Below are 18,816 nucleotides of genomic sequence, written 5' to 3'. Positions count from 1 at the left end.
GACCTCAGTCGCCTCAAAAAATAGAGACGACTCTGGCCCTTCCTGTAAAGTGCTGTGGTGTTTTTAGCCCAGTCCAGTTTATTGTCAATGTGTACTCCAAGGTATTTATAGTCCTCCACAATGTCAACACTGACCCCCTGGATTGAAACAGGGGTCAAGTGTTTCCTGGTCTTCCTGAAGTCCACGATCAGTTCCTTGGTCTTTGCCACGTTGAGCTGCAGATGATTCTGCTCACACCACGTGACAAAGGAGTCGACCACAGCTTACTAGAGCCAGCTATGGCAGAACAGACCCCACACCCAGCACAGGCCCGACAAAGCCAGGGGAGCCAGGACCTGCCAATCAGCCACCGGGAGTGAACCAGTAAACACCCAAGCAACCAGACACAGAGAACCCTCAATGTCTACATGTAAAATTGAGAGTTGGGCACTAGCACCAGTGGTAAAATTGAGAGGTGGGCACCAGCACCATTTCATTTTCTTATCGTTGCCCAAAATTATACCGGTATTACCGTGAACGGTATGATATGGCCCAGCCCTAGTGCCCACCCCCAAGGACCTATATGTAAGTGTCATGATAGTGTAAGTATTTTTTTTTACACTAAGATACAATTATAGTTGTGTCAGGGTTTCCTGTGTAGATATGTGCTAAGTTGAAGACTGAAAGGTTGATAGAAATGCTTAATTTCTATTGAATACTGGGCAAAGCTATCTACATAAAATAATAGGAATATTAACTTCAATATTCATTTACAAAACAATAACTCACACATACATAAAAACTGTACCTGTTCTTCAGGGAAGTCAATAACCACCAGATATGTTCCTCTGTCTCTGCAGTCCTTTACGGCTGCATCCCAGGAACCAGAGCTTTCAGACAGGAGATAGCAGCTATGGTTGAACCTGGTCCATCCCGCAGGACATTTTTTATCTGGAAGAAATTACCAACAAGTAATTTTTCAGCAAGTTAGTGAATTATCTTTTAGGAACTTTATAACAATGCTTATTTGATCTCTGTTTAACACACTGTACTTTGTTTGTTTGTGTGATCACTTTGTTGATGAAAGCTGGACCAGATACACTGATGTGCTTTTTCATTAGCCAAATGAGACTTCCCACAAATATAATGCCTGCATACTTGGATGCATATTCTCCTGCCTCTTTGTAGTGCTGTTTAAGTGCTGAAGCACACCAAAAGGCTGTCTAATAAAGGCAAACTAATGTCTTTAAAGTGACACGTTTATGTATATTTGATCGGAAATAATTTTTCTTCTTGTCTAAAGCAAAGTGGGAGATCAATATGTTACTGCAGCCAAAATATGAAAAGCAACACCGAAAATACACCTGAACTAAATCTAAATAATGGGGAAGCAAAACAAAATATAAGACTAGATCTACTTGTTGTGGATTCTTTTTTCTTGTTTTCTTTCTTTTTTAAAAAAAACAAACAAACAAGGTTTATGTGTGTTTGTAAGTTTTTTTAAAAACACACAACAACTCATACAATGACTCACTTTGGTTGAACAAAAAATGCAGTCCCTCCAATTCTTTAGTCTTTTCAGTGAGATTGGCTTGAAGCAGGTCTCTCTCATCAGTCATGGAAGAAAGCCTGTGACTCACTGCAGAAACATTTGCATTTAGGTCTCTCTCCTCACTCATTAAGAAAAAGAGAAGCTTGTGATCATTAGAACTGATATCAATGACCAACACAACTCACAGAGGAAACCAAGAGTAATAAGTCCAGCCAACAGGAAAACACTCAGCAGGCTTAGAGACAGAATAATAACCAAATACAAACTGCTCTTAGAGCTCCTTTGACCTGAAAAGAAAGGAAAAATAAACAAAATAGAGAACCTAATAAAATGTGCAACAGTTAAAACACCTCTGCTTTTTCCAGTTTCTGCCACTTCTTTCTTACCTGTGCGATTTGTTGCATGTGTTGGGTTGTCATGTTTCAGATTGACATAAATTTCCTCCATTGCATGAAAGGATGTTGATCATTTATGAGAGCTCTGCAGTGCAGAACATGTAAAATGTAAAAAGCCTCAAAGGTTTCAGTTATACTTTTTTTTTAGTATCAGAGGAAGTAACCTATTGAATATGTGGTTTTGCAGCTATGCTACCACTGAAACTTGTGATGGCCAATTATTTTTTGGGCACTGTTAGTTACCTTCCGTGTAGCCTTCCTGTTCTCACTAGGGGCCCCTGCGTACCCCAACCTGTTCTGCAATGTGTGCCTTTTCTATTTTTTTTTTTTTTGTATACTATATCCCTCTTGATTGTATATGTTTGTTATTTATTCCTGTTGTCTTACTATTTATACTTTATTCCAGCCCAGCTGGTGTGGCGCACCCACAATTTTGTTGTACATGTACATTGGCAATCCGGTGTTGTGCCAAAAAGTGATTGCCTGGCAAAAAGTGATTTCCAATGTTTTCGTGTGTTTTTTATGTGTAATATCGTTACGTATGCTGCTAAATATACTTTGGTGAACAGTTATTACAAAGGTGTTATATATAAAATTTTAAAAAATTACCTGTTTCTCAAGTATCTTTGTAACTGTGTTATTGTACTTACATTATAATCAATCAGCTCCCTATTGTCCACTTAAAATATGTTTACAGAACTATTTTTGCATTTGTTGCAATTTAAGCTGTACTCTTGGCCAGATTACTCTTAAAAGAGACATTTTTTAAAGTCAACAATAATTTTTTTTAACTGCATAAATAAAGGATACACAAAAGTCACTGCCAAAAACTGATTGCGGCTTCTACCTTGTTACAGGAATGTTGTTTGTTGCTCAAGATGACGTGATATCATTCATGAAGGATACATGTGACATATGTTTCACATATTATAGACCAACAAGTTATTTATAGCAGTGTAAATACAAGCAATCAGTTTTTGGCAAATACCAGAAATCAATTTTTGGCAGAAAATCTCTTTTTGGCACAACACCGGTCTTTAAGTGATGACGTGACAAATCCGGCTTTTGTGTTTTTAACATATTTTAATGCTTTGTATCTTGTTATATTTAATCTCCAAAAGCCCCTACAAATAGTCAGTGATCACTGTCGGCCTCTCTCGGTTTTCATTACCGCTATTCATTTTAAAGCTCAGTTTTTAAACCCTTACGATGTAACTAGAGCCCAGCCCATGCAGCAGTACCGTATTTACCGCACTATAAGGCGCACTTAACATCCTTTAATTTTCTCAAAAATCGGCAGTGAGCCTTATCTATGAATTCTGGCTGTGTTTACTGACCTCGAGCTGATTTTATGTGGTACACGGCGCTCAAAAATCTGTCAAAAAATGTTTTAGTAGGACTTTGTTAAGCTACGAAGCTGCACCGCTTGATGAATTGTCTGAGCGTTATGGCTACCGTAGTCAGGAGCCTCGCGGCTCATAGTAATCTGGGTCCAAAACTCCGTCCGCGTCAGGTCCGAAACAAACACTGTGTAAATTCTTTCATCTTTAATAAAATGATCAGTGTTGCTGCTTTACCAGGTGTATCAATTAAGTTTAACATCCAGGCATCCATGAAAACAGAATTTAGAAGTTAGCAGGAAGTTAGTAGATAGTTAGCTCGCTGGTTTCGCTAGTTACCTTAACATGATATATCATGTTCTGACTGAGAGATTTCTGGAGAAAAAATAAAATGTACAGCTCTGCTATCACTTCCAACATGAATGAGAGAGAAAACTACACAATAGTGACGTTTGTAGGATTACTTAAGTTGGGCTAGATTGTACATAATAGGGGTGGGTTTTAATAATCGATTCATCGATTAAAATCGATTCTGGCTTGAATAAAGTGATATTGATTCATTAAAATCCTGAATCGATTTTTTTTTTTAAATATAAATGTATTTTGCCCAAAATTCCAGAATCTCAGGTGAAACGTCACAAAATTTTGACAACCACCAAACATTTAAAACAGTAAATGAGAGCAGGTACACGGCTTCTGCACAAAGACGTAAACACAAAACGCATCAGAATCAGTGAGATGTCGCCTTTCTCACCGACGGCACGGACACGGTCGGGGCTGAAAGCTGACAGCTCGCTGATTCTGATCCGCGGGTCCGCGCTTTGTGTTTACGCCCTTTTTTCGCTGATTCTGAAGCTGCAGGTTTTATCTCTCTCCAAATAATAGCCTATTGACTGAACCATAAACATCGTCATGAATTCACTCTGACTTTTGCTGTTTTGCTTCCACCACACTTCATGCACAGCTCTCTCTCTCTGTGTCTCACTCTTTCTCAGTGTACTTCAAGAACAGTTTCCAGTCTATCCCCGAAATCTGTGCTTGCTTGTTACACACAAGACTACTATTATTTAAAGGCTGTCGGCCGCTGTTTTTTTTTCCTTTTAAAAAACCTAATTTCTGCCATTCAATAGGATTCTGAACAAATTGAAACTTTTTAAAATTATACAAAATGCAAAACGTTTAGCTGTGTCTCTAATAAAACCAGAGGTAATGTTCATATGTTTATTAATGGTTTTCTTTCGTTTTTGATGTACTGCAGAATATTTTTATAAAATCCGATGCCAGGAAAATCACCTTCATGTTTTTGTGTTTTATCTTCAGCTACTTTGACACAAAGGCATCTGCTGTGATGCTCACACCTTTGATAAAGTCTTGCGAGTGTCAGCTTCCTTTTTATAGATACAAAAATATGTAAATGTACTTATCTGAATTATAATATTTCTGACTGTCTGAGGCAAAATTTCCCAAATTCAAATCGAATTGAATCGAATCGATTTGAATCGAATCGTGGATCGAATTGATTCAGGACCTTGTGAATCGGAATGAATCGATTCTAGAAATCAGTGACGATACCCAGCCCTAGTATATAATGCTGTGCTAGTGATCGCTAGCGACACCGCTATGTTAGCATACCAAAGCATAACACTGTGAACCTGGAGAATGAACGATAACCTTTTTCCACTTTTTTGACAAATGCAATCGCATGGAAAATTGCTGTAAACGGACCAAACTTCAGTAGGAGAGAACAACTGAGATAGTCCAGCCACAATATGAGGTTAGTCATTAATGTAAGATAAGATAACCTTTATTAGTCTCACACGTGGGAAATTTGTTACAGCAGAAAGTGGACAGTGCAAAGTTACATAGCAAAAATTAGAAAAACACTGGAATAACATATGTTCCAGTGTTTATAAAGCAGCTACCAGAGAATTCAACATTAATGAATTAATGGTATGGAAGTGGAGGAAGCAAGAATGAGTTGAGTAAAGTTTGACTTTTCTGACTGATTTGTTTTGTTTAATGCGCTTTATAATGCGGTGCTCCTTATGTATGAACACAGACCCGTTTGTCGACAGTGCGCCTTATGGTCCCATAAATACGGTATATAAATGACTAACCTTGCATTGCGGATGGATTATCTCAGTTGTTCTTCTGACTGAAGTTTGGTCTGTTTACAGCACCCTGCCAAGCGATTGCATTTGTCCCTGACCATCGAGAATCCTCACGTTAACTTTTATCGAGTGAGAAAAAGTTAGCATTCACTCTCCAGCTTCACTGTTTATATTATGCTGCTAACAAAGCTGTGTCGCTAGCGATCACGTATATTGTTATATATCAGCTAGCCAAACTTTAGTAACCCCACAAAACGTCCCTGCTGTTTAGTATTCTGTCTTCATTTAGGTCGGAAGTGATAGCAGAGCTGCAGGTTTTAATTTGTTTCAGAATTCCCTTAGTCAGGACATGCTATATTGTATTTAGATGGACGCTAGCGAGCTAACACCCTGCTAACTTCTAACTCCGTTAAATGTCATAAATTCCATTTTCATGGATGCCTGGATGTTAAACTTAATTGTTACACCTGGTAGAGCAGCCACGCTGATCATTTTATTACAGATAAAAGAATTTAGACAGTTTTTCAACTCTCAGTGATGCCACAGTGATCGTTTGACTTGTGGACCTGCAGCAGAGTTTGGGCCCAGACTAATGACGTCAGACTTAAAGACCAGATAAAGGGTTATTCTATGCTATGTATTCCATTAGAAATCAGACTTAGTTCAGAATAGGAGTATTACACAACATATTAGGTTTCTTATGATTTTATTTGCAGTTCTGCTCCTGCTAAATTGCTTTAATGAAATATTAAACATTCAAAAATCTAAATTGTGGACACTCCCCTTTTAACCATTGGTTTGTCACGGTCTGCTGGTGGAGAGAGTGAGGTGGACCCAGGAGCAGACACAAGCAAGGAGGTGGAACTGAACTTTAAACAAAAGGCAAGCCTTTATTGTGGCTGATACAAAGGCAAGACAAAACAACAAGGATAGTGGCTAAACTAAACTAGAACCTAAACTGGTGAAACTAAGAACTGCGAAAACTAAGACAACTTCGACAATTATGAACAAGACTTTGTGCTAAGACATGAAAGAACTATGAAACATATACAAGAACAAGCAACATGAACATGACCTGCACAGAGTCTTGAAACCTGACATGACCTGAGGGATGAAACACATATGATGTGACACTGATGAAGAAACACAGGGCTTAAATACACTGAGGGATAACGAGGGGAATGAGCCACAGGAGCAGAACACAGCTGGGAGCAATCTGACATGACAAGACCAAGAGGAAGTAAAACTCAATACACTGACATAGGACACAGACTTTCAAAGTAAAACAGGAAACATAACAGACATGGACTTGACTAGGGGAGACAGCAACCATGGAACACAGAAACAGAAACCAAAAGAGGATAAACAATGACAAAATCAAGGTTCAATAATGATACAAAACTCAAAACATTGGGTCATGAACCCAGGACCATGACATGGTTAAACAGTAAAGGTAAAAATGTGTATTATCATAATATCACTCAAAGGGTTCTTACAGGTTACTCTGGCCTTACAAATTTACAGATGCTTGGGGATGGCAAGGCCACCCTGGCAAGCATGCCTTCATCTAGAGCTGGGAGAGTCTCCTACCAGGCTCCATCCAATTTCTGTTTGCCTAATGGGTAATACTCATAGGATCAGAGACTTTAAAAGGAGAGCTGGTTCCAGACCTTCCTGTACTAGGGGTGCCTGGTCAAAATCCACACTTCAGAAAGAAACCCCATTAATAGTACAACTACTAAAATAACAATAAAAAGATTTTAAGTTATTAATGCCCAGAATAGAATAGAATAGCCCTTTATTGTGAATGTACATGTACAAGGAAATAAAGCTTTACAGAGTATTTTTGGTAGTTACTTCCCAGTGGCGGCTCCTGAAAAAAATCTCAGGGGGGGCAATTTTTATGATATCGACTAAAATGACCCATTTAATGAGTACATCAAACAACACAATTTTAATTTAAATTTAAAATGAACAACCATATTCTGGCCATTTGTATAGATTTGTAAAAATGAACAACCATATTCTGGCCATTTGTATAAATTTGTAAAAATGAACATGAACAGATTTTTTTTTTTTTTTTTTGAATGAATGAAAAATAACTATTGAAAACAACAACTGTAAACTGATTGGGGGGGTGGGCTAAAGAGAGAAAGAGAGAGGGATGGAGAAAGAGAGTAAATATGGTTAAGGGTTCTTATTTGTACAAGAACTTTGCTCGTCTGTCTTTCTGAGTGGCAAATTTCTCGATGACCCTGGTGTTGAAATCAGGAAGTTCTTGTGTGAGTTTTTTCTCTATGGACAGCATAGCCAGAGCGTTGAGCCGATCCTGAGCCATATTGTTTCTCAGGAAAGTTTTTATCCTCTTTAAAGTAGAGAAACACCTCTCCGATTCTGATGTTGTCATTGGTGTGGTGATGAGGATGTTAAGAAGACTTACAGTTTCGGTGAATGTGTCTTGAAGGTTGTTTTCCATCAGAACCTGATAGAGCGCCAGCGCACCACTACAACTCTGAAACTCCTCGTTGTCGTAGATCAGGGACAGTTCTGTTTTAAGTCTGGCTTTGTCCAATGAGGGATAGGCTTCCACTGTGGTTTGTAGTGCTGCATCTGGAAAATTTTTGCTGTGTTGTTGGAACAAGTCTCCTTGCAACAGAGTGGCGCTGACAAGGTGCTTGGTGAAAGAAAACCTCTCCTTGGCATGGCTCATAATGGTGTCGCACACCTATCCAATAATATATAATTGGTAAGAGTTAGATTCAGTGGTAAGACTTTGGCACATGTCTCATGTTAATCATTATTCTGAAAAAAAAAATCTGTCCATAACAAAACAAAACAGTCATGACCACTATATCAAATGACATCTGACAGCATCGTCATTAGATTTTATCTGATGATCCGATTTAAATCAGACCAAGCAGCTAGTGCTTACCTCCAGTGCCAAATGGTGTTGCCTGTCTTCCCCCAATGTTCTCAGTCTCTTTGTGGGTGGGTCTTGAACAGGTCCCCTGTACTCCTCATCCACAACCAGATTAGGAAGTGCCTCCCTGATCCAATACATAAGTTTCATTAATGGCTTCTGAAAACTGAATAGGGATATATTAACCAAACACAAACCAAACAAAGGTTGTGTTCTAATTACCGGGAATTACCGGATTTAATTAATAACCGGACCTGGTTTAATGGCTGGGGGAAAACCAGTGCAAGTAAATAAAGGCCCTGGCCATAATTTCAGGAAATAGCCTATGGTATAGGCTACATCAAATCATTACTGGGAATATACTTCATCAAATATACTTAATCAAATATTTTTCATAAAATTACTTCAAAGGCTGATATAAATCAAAATTATCTGAATTCCATTAAACATTTAAGTCACAGAACACAGAATATATGCAGAGAATTTGATAGAATCTATGCATAGATAATTAACATTTATTCTAGGTTACATATTTATGCTTTTATGCCTACCTGATAGCCTGCATGCGGCTGATGAATGTCTGGGTGATCCCTGCGATGGTGACAGAATCGATGTTTCTCTTCTGTAGGTGGTTATACAGCATGTCTACATGTGGCATTATCTTGTGAAACAAGGCCAGGAAAAAACAGAAAGCTTCGTCTTCCAGCATTCTCACGAAACCACCGGCATCTCTCTTTGTAGGGGCATCAAATCCTTCACTGTTACGGATGGTCTGAAAACACCTCACCAGATCGTCTTTATGTTCATACACTGTATTCACAGCACGACTGTTGAAGTTCCAACGGGTTGCCGATGCACTTGGAAGTCGGTGCGCCACCACCTCGTCAAGCACTGCAGTCCTCTTGCTCGATTTAGTAAAAAAAGAAGCGAATCCTGCTATGTCGGAAAAAAAGTGACTGATTTGAGGGATGTGGGAGGTTGCTTGTTGCATTACCAGGTTTAACTGATGGGCATAACAATGTACGTAGTGAGCGTTAGCATAAATGTCCTGTATCTTACGCTGCACTCCTCCAGTGGTACCCCTCATTACAGCGGCCCCATCGTAGGCCTGGGCGATCAACTTTCTCTCTTGTCCCTGGGGGAGGATGAAGCGCAGCCTCTCCGATAAGGCACTGGCTATTGCATCTGCACAAGCATTGGGTAGCTTGATGAATTCAAAAAAACGCTCTTGAATACGGTTTCGTTGGTCAATGTATCTTAGCACCATGACTAACTGACAGTGTGTAGAAATGTCAGTGGTTTCATCAGCTTGAATGGCTAAAAACTTCGCTGCCTTTACTTCTTCCACGATCCTTTCTCTCAGAACTGCCAACATGCAATCCAGGATCTCGTTCTGGACTGTTTTCGAGGTGCCTTTAAATACAGTAGCATTTTCAAGGTGTTGCCTCAAGTCGTGATCAATTGATGCCATCAAGTCGACTAAACCTCTAAAAATCCCTGGATTGTCTGAGGAATCACTTTCATCATGTCCCCGCATTGCTAGCTCAAAAGCACCACAAAACTTAATACAATCGATGATTTTAGATAAAATATGACGGTTTTTATCTACCTCTTCGTTGTGCCTTCTTAAAGCAATCCGATGTCCATCATCTAGCTGCGCCGCTATGCTAGTTTTCCCTAGCACAGCTAGCTTTACACTGTTGTCCATATGAACTCGTGAGCTTTCACGTTTTCTGCAGGGGCGCAATTTTAAGCGCCCCCAAACCATTTAATTCAGCGACGCTGATAGGTCAAATATTTATTATTTTCCCCTGGCAACCATTTAATGATAGGCTATTTCGCTGCATATCAAGGGCGCTTTGACGAGCGCCCCAGAAGAAGAAAAACACCGTTTGTTGGTTGAACTTTAATGAGTCAACTGGTGAAAATGTTAAAATACGCCTGGCTGTATATGGGCACACACATAGTAAAACTATCATTGATGAATTTTTTAAAAATATATATTTTTACTCCTCCACATTTGGGGGGGCGGAGCCCGAGCGCCCCCTATGGGCCAGCCGCCACTGTTACTTCCTCTTTTCTTTGTCAGTGCTCCAAAATTTCCCTCAGCACAGCTATTCTTCAAGGGGGTTCCTACCACAAAGATATGTCATGGTGATCCTTTATTTTATTTTGACATGCTTTTGGTCTTGTATCACAGGTGCAAGTCGTGCATGCTATAATTACACACAGGCGTATGTAGTATGACTTCACTATAGTCTGTACATTTTTTGGAATCATGTTTTATTATGTATCATTTCTCTTTTCTTTGTTTCAGAAATCATATTCTGTAAAATTAAAAATAAATCCTTCACATTTCATTATTGTGCCTTACAGTTTTTTTTCTCTACATTTTTTGCAGTATTATTATAAAGCCATTTGGTGTCTTAAAGTGGTGGTGAAAGGGTTTTAATTCTTTGGTCACAGACTGAGTTTATGTTTTGACATGTGAAAAAGACTTTGCTTTGTTTTAGCATCTATTGCACAGGTGATTCTTAGTTATGTCATGAGAAATGCCCTAACTTTTTTGAAAGCTGCATTATGAGTAGTAGGGGTGCAACAATACTCGTATCGATATTGAACCGTTCGATACAGTGCTTTTGGTTCGGTACGCATATGTATCGAACAATACAAAATCTTTTATTTGTTTTATCAACTTTTCTTCTGACGATGCTGTCTGTGTTGAGCGCTCAGTGGATCTACGTTCGACTACTCCGCCTAGGCTGCACTGTCGAGTGCAGATCCACTGAGCACAGTGCAAGCTAGCAAGACAGAAGCTAAGCTCGTTGCAACATGGCAAATGCCTCAACGCTACCCGAAATTGAACCTCCCCCACCCTCATTCAGATCTGGCGTTTGGAACTATCTTGGTTTTCATGTGAAGCATGACCCTGAAGGTAAGCGCGTCATGGACAAAAGTAAAACAGTATGTCGGATGTGCCACGCAATGCTTAATTGGTGGGAACTAGTGCGTTAGCGCAGTTAGCTTGTTAACGTGTTGACGCCGTCCAGCCCCATGCGCGGGGCGATCCGCGGTAACTCGTTAACAGAGATTTGCTGTGTTATGGCGTTAATGTAATTTTAACGAGATTAACGCTGACAGCACTAGTGGGAATACAACGAATATGACTGCACATTTACGCCGACATCATCCTCGTGCAAAGACAAGTGGAAGCAGACAAAAACAACAAGCACGCATGCTACAAACTTTACCTGAGTCATTTAGACAACCGTTAGGATGATTCTCCTTATGAGGACCTAATATGTTTAATATGCTGCTGAGAATATAGCCCAGAAGAAGCGTATAGTATAGCTCTTATTTTGGAAAGAGCCATTTCTCTGTAATAAACTCTCTTTTCCAAAGATGAGTGATTTCTCGATCAGATAGATTTTTTATTATTTTGTTGTTTCAACAACATTAAATTTAAAAACTGTACTTTTGAGTTAAAATATATATTTATAATTTTAATAAATGACAAATTAAAATGCATAAACATTTTTTTGTATTGAAAAAATATCAAACCGTGACACCAAAGTATCGAACCGAACTGTGAATTTTGTGTATCATTGCACCCCTAATGAGTAGGGATGGCAATTCATAGTTTTCATTTGATGTCACAGCTCCTGGGACATGCAAAAAACAGTACTGCAGTCCTTTCTCCTCCAGTGTAATTTACATTTATTTACAGCTGCCAAAAGGGCATATAGTATAGCACCAACATGTGAACATCTCTGCTAACCCTGACTTCAGGCCAACTTGATGCTAATTTACACTATAGAAATGATTTACCTGACACTGGAAAAAAAAAAAAAAAAAAACCCTCAGTCAACGTTACCATTGCGACATGACGTTATGTAGTGCTTGCCTTTGCTTTAATGGTGAACAGTTTCTCGTTGTCCATCTCTGACATGACAGCATTATTTACAAATCCAGATAGAAAATACATGTAGCTGTCCATACTTTGAAATCTTCCATTCTGGCAGTAGTTCTCTACAAGATACACATAGATGTCACCAAACTGGAGCTCTGGGAGAGACACTGCCACTTTCAGGGGTTTAAATGAAGCATATGCCCAAGTTCAATAAGAAAGAGCTGTAAATGTCATCTTCCGGCTTTCCTGGGCGTTTCTGTTCTCCACATCACAACCTTGTTTCAACATTTGCAATCTCATTAATGTCATCATTTTTCTAGCCCAATCACCTTCTTGCTTGCCTTTTTTGAATTAATCAGCCGCCAATTTGCATAGTTTAGATTTGCGCTCTCCATCATTCTCTCTTTCAGAATCTCATTCATGCAGCCCACCTCTTCCCCATCTTCACCTCACAGACACCTTAGTCAGAACTTCCAAACCTCAGTCTTTGTCTTCACCACCACCAGCGTCTAGACCAGGGGTCGGCAACCCTAGGCACACGTGCCACCATTGGCACGTGAAGGGTTAACTCATGGCACGACAATAGCTGGACTGGCCATCAGCCCACCGGACAAATGATTTTTCATTTTTATGGGCCAATAATTTTTTATTTTTTGTAACGGTATAAACAATGAAAGGTGGTGGATTGGCCAGATGCTGGCAGATGTATAAAAATACATCTGCTGGCCGCCGGTCCGAGTGTCAGGTGACCTGAACTTCAGGTAAGAAGTTATGACCTGCAGTCTATCCAGGTCAGATATAAACCAAGTTTAGGTGGAGTTTATTTTCGTTGTGCTGAATTTTTACAGTCAGTTACAATAACTCGTACTGCGTACTAGCTAGCATGACGAAGTTTCTATACAGCTGTTCGGTTGCTATGATGTTACTGATAGTGAACTTTATTTTATTCATAAGGTTAGTTATTAGAGTTGCCAACCGTCCTGTAAAAAACGGAATCGTGCCGTATTCAGAGAAAATATTACGCGTTTCGTATTGAGCTGAAAAGGAACAGTTTGTCCCGTACTTCAGCTAGAATGGAAAACAACACAAAGCTTGAGTTATTCTGTGTATTTACGCTGTCAGCTGCTTCTTATTCTCTCACCCTCCCTCTCCTGTTGCTACTTAAATCATGAAACTGATCAATGATCAGCTGATTGGCTTTTCTCTCTTGTTTGTTTATCGCCCACTGCGCCAGAAAGAGGAAACCAGCAGATGTCACGCTAAACAACAGCAGCATGTTTAACCTTGATAAGCTGTTGTTAGAATTTATTTAATAATAATTTCTAGTATCAGCTGATGTTTGCTGGAGCCACAGCTGTAAAAGCTGCTGGTCATGATGTTGGTTTGGATATGTGGTGAGAGGGAAACATGAAGATGAAACCAGGAGACGTCCTTACTGAATCATCAGAGCTGAACAGGTGATGGAGAAACAGGTTTATCTTTTAGGTGACATGAATGAGTTGAAGGGAAGTTATGAACTGTTTCTGAGAGACAAATAACATCAGGATCCTTTTCTAAGTAGCTGACAGCTGGTAACTGTGCAGGGGCGGGTCTAGGAAAGTTTTGCCAGGGGGGCAGCGTCTGTTTTCATTCAAAGACTGTTTTTTTTCTATAATACCTGGTGGTGTAGTCTGTGATTTTTTTTGTCAGTTCAGCCTTATATATTATGTTTACCCCGAGTGACCACCCGGTCAGCTGGTGGGTAACAGGCATCTCCGAAAACGTTAGAGCAGTTATGGAAATATGTGATGTCTTGATGAATCGAGCAGATATTTGAAGTTTACACAGCACCATTCTCGCATAAAAATATCTTAAACGTTTATTTTGTGACCCAGAAAGAGTAATATTTCAAACTCCGCCACTCTGTGTTCCTCCGCCATTGCCTCGTTTGAGTTTTGGACGAAATGGATTCTGGGATATTGCATTTCGTCAGTTCGAGCTGATTGGAGACCAGAACAGCCAATCAGGTATTTTTGCATCAAAGTCTGTGATTGGCTGGTTTTGTGGCACAAATATAACCGTGTAGAAAAAGAGTTGAGCGCGCACGGGCAGAAATGTTGAGAGCGCAAGCAACACATTGCGGCTGCAATTGTGTGTGTGTGTGTATGGATAATAGCAAACACTGAAATACATTTTTTTGCACGCAGCAATTAATTTTGTTCACTCAAATTCAGCTTTTCTTCGCTCAAAATAAATTTCTCCTCAAAATGCAACACTTGCACCCGCAAACCTTTTTTTACGTGCGCTCAAATTTTTTTTACGTGCGCTCAGAATAGTGGCACAAAAATAATGTCATACTTAAGAGGTACTAGATGTTCTTATATAATAAACCAACCAAGACTTTTAGTTTTAAAGCAAAGCAGAAGTTTATCAACAATTATTTTAAAGTTTATTCTGTCATACTCTTTCATATTCTCTCTTACATGACTTTCTACAGAGAACTCTCTGCGCTGGTGTTTTGAAATGTTTGCCCTGTTAACAGACACCATGGAGTAAACTGAAGTAGCTTCTGTAATGCTACAATGAGACAAAAGTGGGCCACCCTCTTCTTCTTCTTTTTTAAAATTTGGTTTGTTTGTTTTTTACCAGTACTTAAAAAATAAAAATTTTGTATGTTTCTTAATGAGGCACTGTGCTTGATTCTCTGAATTAAATACATTCTGCTGACCAAATAACATACAACCACTGGTTATTTTTGCCATGAATATAAATTTGCACCTAATAATAATAATAATAATAATAACTTTATATAAAGCGCTTTCAAACAAAGTGCTGTACATCTATTTGAAACTAAAAAGATAAATAAATCAAATCGATACATAGCAATACAAGTAAAAAAACAATACAAGTTAAAAACAGTAAGAATTTAAAAAACTAAAAGCCATAGAATTAAAACATGTAGGATAGGGTGAACAAATGTGTCTTCAACTTAGTTTTAAAAACTAAAAAAAAAACTAAAAATTGTCATTTTTCTGGCTCTAGGAGAAGGTTCCTAGAGAAGAGTCCTGAGATCGTGGAGCACTGGATGGAACTTAAAGGTGTAAAAGGTCGCAGAGGTGCCAATCCGTTTAAAGCCTTGTAGGTGAGCAGCAGGACCTTAAAATCTGATTGAACCTGACAAAGTAGCCAATGAAGAGCTCTCAGTACAGGGGTAATGTGCTCAAATGTGAGCAGCTGCATTTTGCACCATCTGTGGACCTCTGAAACTTTTCTTTGGTAGCCCAGAAAGAAGAGCGTTAAAATAATCAATACATGAAGACACAAATGCATGGATAGGAACCCCTGCAGTGTCGCTTGACAAAACTTGTCTGATTCTGGCTATGTTCCTCAAATGATAAAAGGCGGTCTTTGTTATCTCTTTTACATGAGACTCGAAGCAGAGCACCATGTCGAACCACACGCCCAAGTTTTTTACCTTGTCCCTGCAATTTCTGACACCTGTCAACAATTTTCAAGATGAAATTTTGGGACAAGTGCTGAAATTTTTGTGGCCCAATGACCATCAACTCTGTCTTATTAGTATTTAGGAGCAAGAAATTATCAGATAATCAGCCCTTAATTGCAGATAGACACGATTCTAGTTTAGAGACTTCAGCACAATTTCAAATGGTCAAAGGAACATAAACCTGCAGGTCATCAGCGTAACAATGAAAGGTTACATTAAAAAACACAGTACAGTAAATGTACGAAGTCAGAACAGAGGACAACATTAAAATGGAAATGTAGAATAGATCAAGAATCACAGTTAAAATGTCAAAACATGTAGAAATATATGCTCTCCAAGAAACTGTACAGTGGTGTTATGGTAGATTTTTGCAGATCCATTTCATAGAAGCTGTACATGAAATATCATTCCAAGTCCTCCGATCTCCAGCTCTTATATGCACACAATCTTCTTCACTATTTGGTGAGCCTCCATTATTGGGTTCATTTGTCGCCCAGTTCCTAAAGAACGAAGGTGTTATATAAGAACATATCAGTAAGATGAAGAAATTGAGTGTGGGGATTTAATTCCCTATAAAAAAATATGACAATGACCCCACTGTCTGGTGCAGTTGTCAACAGTGTTGCATGGATTCAAATCTACTGTGTCCTTTCTGTATGCAGTTTGCATTTTCTCTGCCACTTCATCCCACAGTCCAAAGACATGTGTGCTAGCTGAATGGTGGAGAAAATGGATGGATCGATGTATTTGTCATGAAAGGTATGAAAGGTCGTAACTGAGTTCTTCTGCCCCCCCCCCAAAAAAAAGTCAGTAGCATCCATCTTTAACCTTTTGCCCTTATTTTGGCTCAACCACCTGACATGTAAGCTTACTGATGAGATTATTTTGCATACATATATGTTCATAAAAAAACACATTGCTGGAAATCCAGTAAATGTAATAAACTGAAACAAAGTGAAGACTTACGCCAGAGTCAGTGGAGTTCCATCTACCCATTTCCACTGTCCTTCCTTTCCACTGTCAGTCAAACCAATCCAAGTGTTATCTTCGATGATTGTAGTGAGAAAGTTCTGTTAAACATGAAAGAAACAACATTTTTTTTAACCAGAATTCCATTTTCTAATTATTTTTATTTCCTTTTGTTTATTTAAATTGTAATAATTTTAACCAAACTAATGTGGAGATCAGGGAAATATTTTACTGCTACTATTCATAACCATCATCATTACCGTTACATTAATTATCATTTCATCAAAGCATTTATTCAATAGATTACACATGTTCTTAGTTAAGATTATTACACCTATCACACAGAGCTTCTGTCTGGTAAAAGGTTAGAAGCGCCAACGGGCGGGGTGAGGCTGAGTGCGTTGGAGGTCGAGACACACACACACACACACACACACACACACACACACACACACACACACACACACACACACACACACACACACAGAGTAGTTAGACTCATGTTTAGGTAAGAGTTCAAATAATAGTTTGCAAAAGCTTGTGACTGCAAAATTGTGTTTGCCTAAGGGACAGTTTGTTCCAGGAGATAAGCGAGAGTTAGAAGATTAATAGGAAGCACCTGGCCTCGAGACGGAGAAGATGTCCTTTTAAATGTGTCAAAAGTCGTCAACAGAACATTTGTGGTTTTGAAACTTATGCATGTATTGTATCTGCTTTGACGCATGAGGGGGCGTCATAAATAATACCCATATGTTATAAAAACAACTGCTTGTGTATCATTGGGCGGAGATCGATGCTGTCTGTGTGCAGTGTTCATCTCCCCACGCGTGTGTTCATTAAAATCATTGTTTGACCGACTCTCCTGGACCAATTGTTGTTTCTGCGCTCACCCTCAATATTTGAACTCGTAACACTAACTAATCCTAAACTATCTAATAACTAATCTTTACATTTTTAAAAAAAATTCATTTTAGTTTGTTTTCAAAGTTCAAAAAATATTTCAGTTAGTCCTAATTTTCATTCTCTGTCCATCAATCCATCCATCCATTCTCTTCCTCTTATACTCCTCAGGGTTCCCATGAGCCTTGGGCAATTTAGAATGACTATTAATTAACCTAACTTTTATTCTAGTTTTTATTTAATTTTAGTTATATAAAAAAATCACATTACTTTTAGTTTGTTTAGTTTTAGTTAACCATAACAATAACCCTGGTGCTATACAGAATTGCTCTCCACAGTGAGACTGAATAACAGATGTTTCTGGGTTTTATGTTCAGATATGTTGAATGAATGTTGAAAGGTTAACAGAAACACATAAAATGAATGAATACATTAATTGCAATATACATGCACTATACCTGTTCTTTAGAACTGTCTATCACCACCAGATCTGCTCCTTTGTCTCTACAGTCCCGTCTAGCTTCATCCCAGTTACCAGAGGTTCCAGAGAGGAAATAACAGACATCACTGAACATTTCCCATCCTGTAGGACACGTTTTCTCTGGAAGAAACATCAAGCAAGAGACAATCCAGACCAGCAAATAAGCTGTAATGCTCATCAGATCTCTATTTAATTAACTGGGATCTTTTGCCAGAAAAGACTTTTAATTCCTCTGGACTTCTTTTTCAGCATATTATCATATTCCATTGATTTTGTTCAGTGAGATCAAATTGTCACTGGCTTGACCGCGGCTCACAAATTACACCTTGACTGCTTTGATGCCCTGTTGCCAAAGCCAGCCATCACATCAACTAATGCCAAAGCCAAAATAAATATTTAGATAAATGCTCTAACACTACTGCTGTCATTATATTATCAGAAATGTGTGATTTAGGAAGTTGAAAGAGCGTCATTAAGGAGCATCATTACCCCCCCAAATTTTTGCCATCATCATTCTCCAAAGTGTGATTAAAATCATGGTTATGGATAACCATGGAACAAAAAAGACACACATCAGCGCTGTAACTTATCACCTAAACGTCTGAGTGCCAAGTTATATTTGAAGTATTATGGCATGCCTGTGCGGACTAGGTCAGTTCAGTTTTGGCTGAGGAGTAGTTGCAAGGCGAAAATACTGAAAGACAAATGGAATACAATATACATTTCATAACATAATATAATGGGGAAGTAAAACTGAACATAAGGCACATGGAAT

At 38.8% G+C, this 18,816-nt stretch overlaps 2 protein-coding genes across 2 annotated transcripts in view; both read right to left on the bottom strand.

The window, feature by feature from the left end:
* The window catches only part of LOC101465715 (CD209 antigen-like protein A), a 32,852-nt gene that overhangs the window by 8,245 nt on the left and 5,791 nt on the right, over positions 1 to 18,816 (bottom strand). Inside the window, exons 2-4 of the mRNA XM_076875114.1 lie at positions 1,717 to 1,818; positions 1,514 to 1,618; positions 788 to 930 (exon numbers count right to left, since the gene is read on the bottom strand). Of these exons, the coding sequence (XP_076731229.1) occupies positions 788 to 930; positions 1,514 to 1,598 (228 nt within the window). The 5' untranslated portion in view covers positions 1,599 to 1,618; positions 1,717 to 1,818. The remainder of the gene's footprint in view (positions 1 to 787; positions 931 to 1,513; positions 1,619 to 1,716; positions 1,819 to 18,816) is intronic.
* LOC112436107 (CD209 antigen-like protein C) overlaps positions 14,647 to 18,816 on the bottom strand; it is a 5,382-nt gene continuing 1,212 nt past the window's right edge. The window contains exons 4-6 of the mRNA XM_076875113.1: positions 18,019 to 18,161; positions 16,658 to 16,761; positions 14,647 to 16,191 (exon numbers count right to left, since the gene is read on the bottom strand). Coding sequence (XP_076731228.1) covers positions 16,047 to 16,191; positions 16,658 to 16,761; positions 18,019 to 18,161 — 392 coding nt within the window. The 3' untranslated portion in view covers positions 14,647 to 16,046. The remainder of the gene's footprint in view (positions 16,192 to 16,657; positions 16,762 to 18,018; positions 18,162 to 18,816) is intronic.

Source organism: Maylandia zebra, linkage group LG16 (genome assembly GCF_041146795.1).
Source record: "Maylandia zebra isolate NMK-2024a linkage group LG16, Mzebra_GT3a, whole genome shotgun sequence".
Lineage (NCBI taxonomy): Eukaryota > Metazoa > Chordata > Actinopteri > Cichliformes > Cichlidae > Maylandia > Maylandia zebra.
This window is presented reverse-complemented; position numbering and strand designations above follow the sequence as displayed.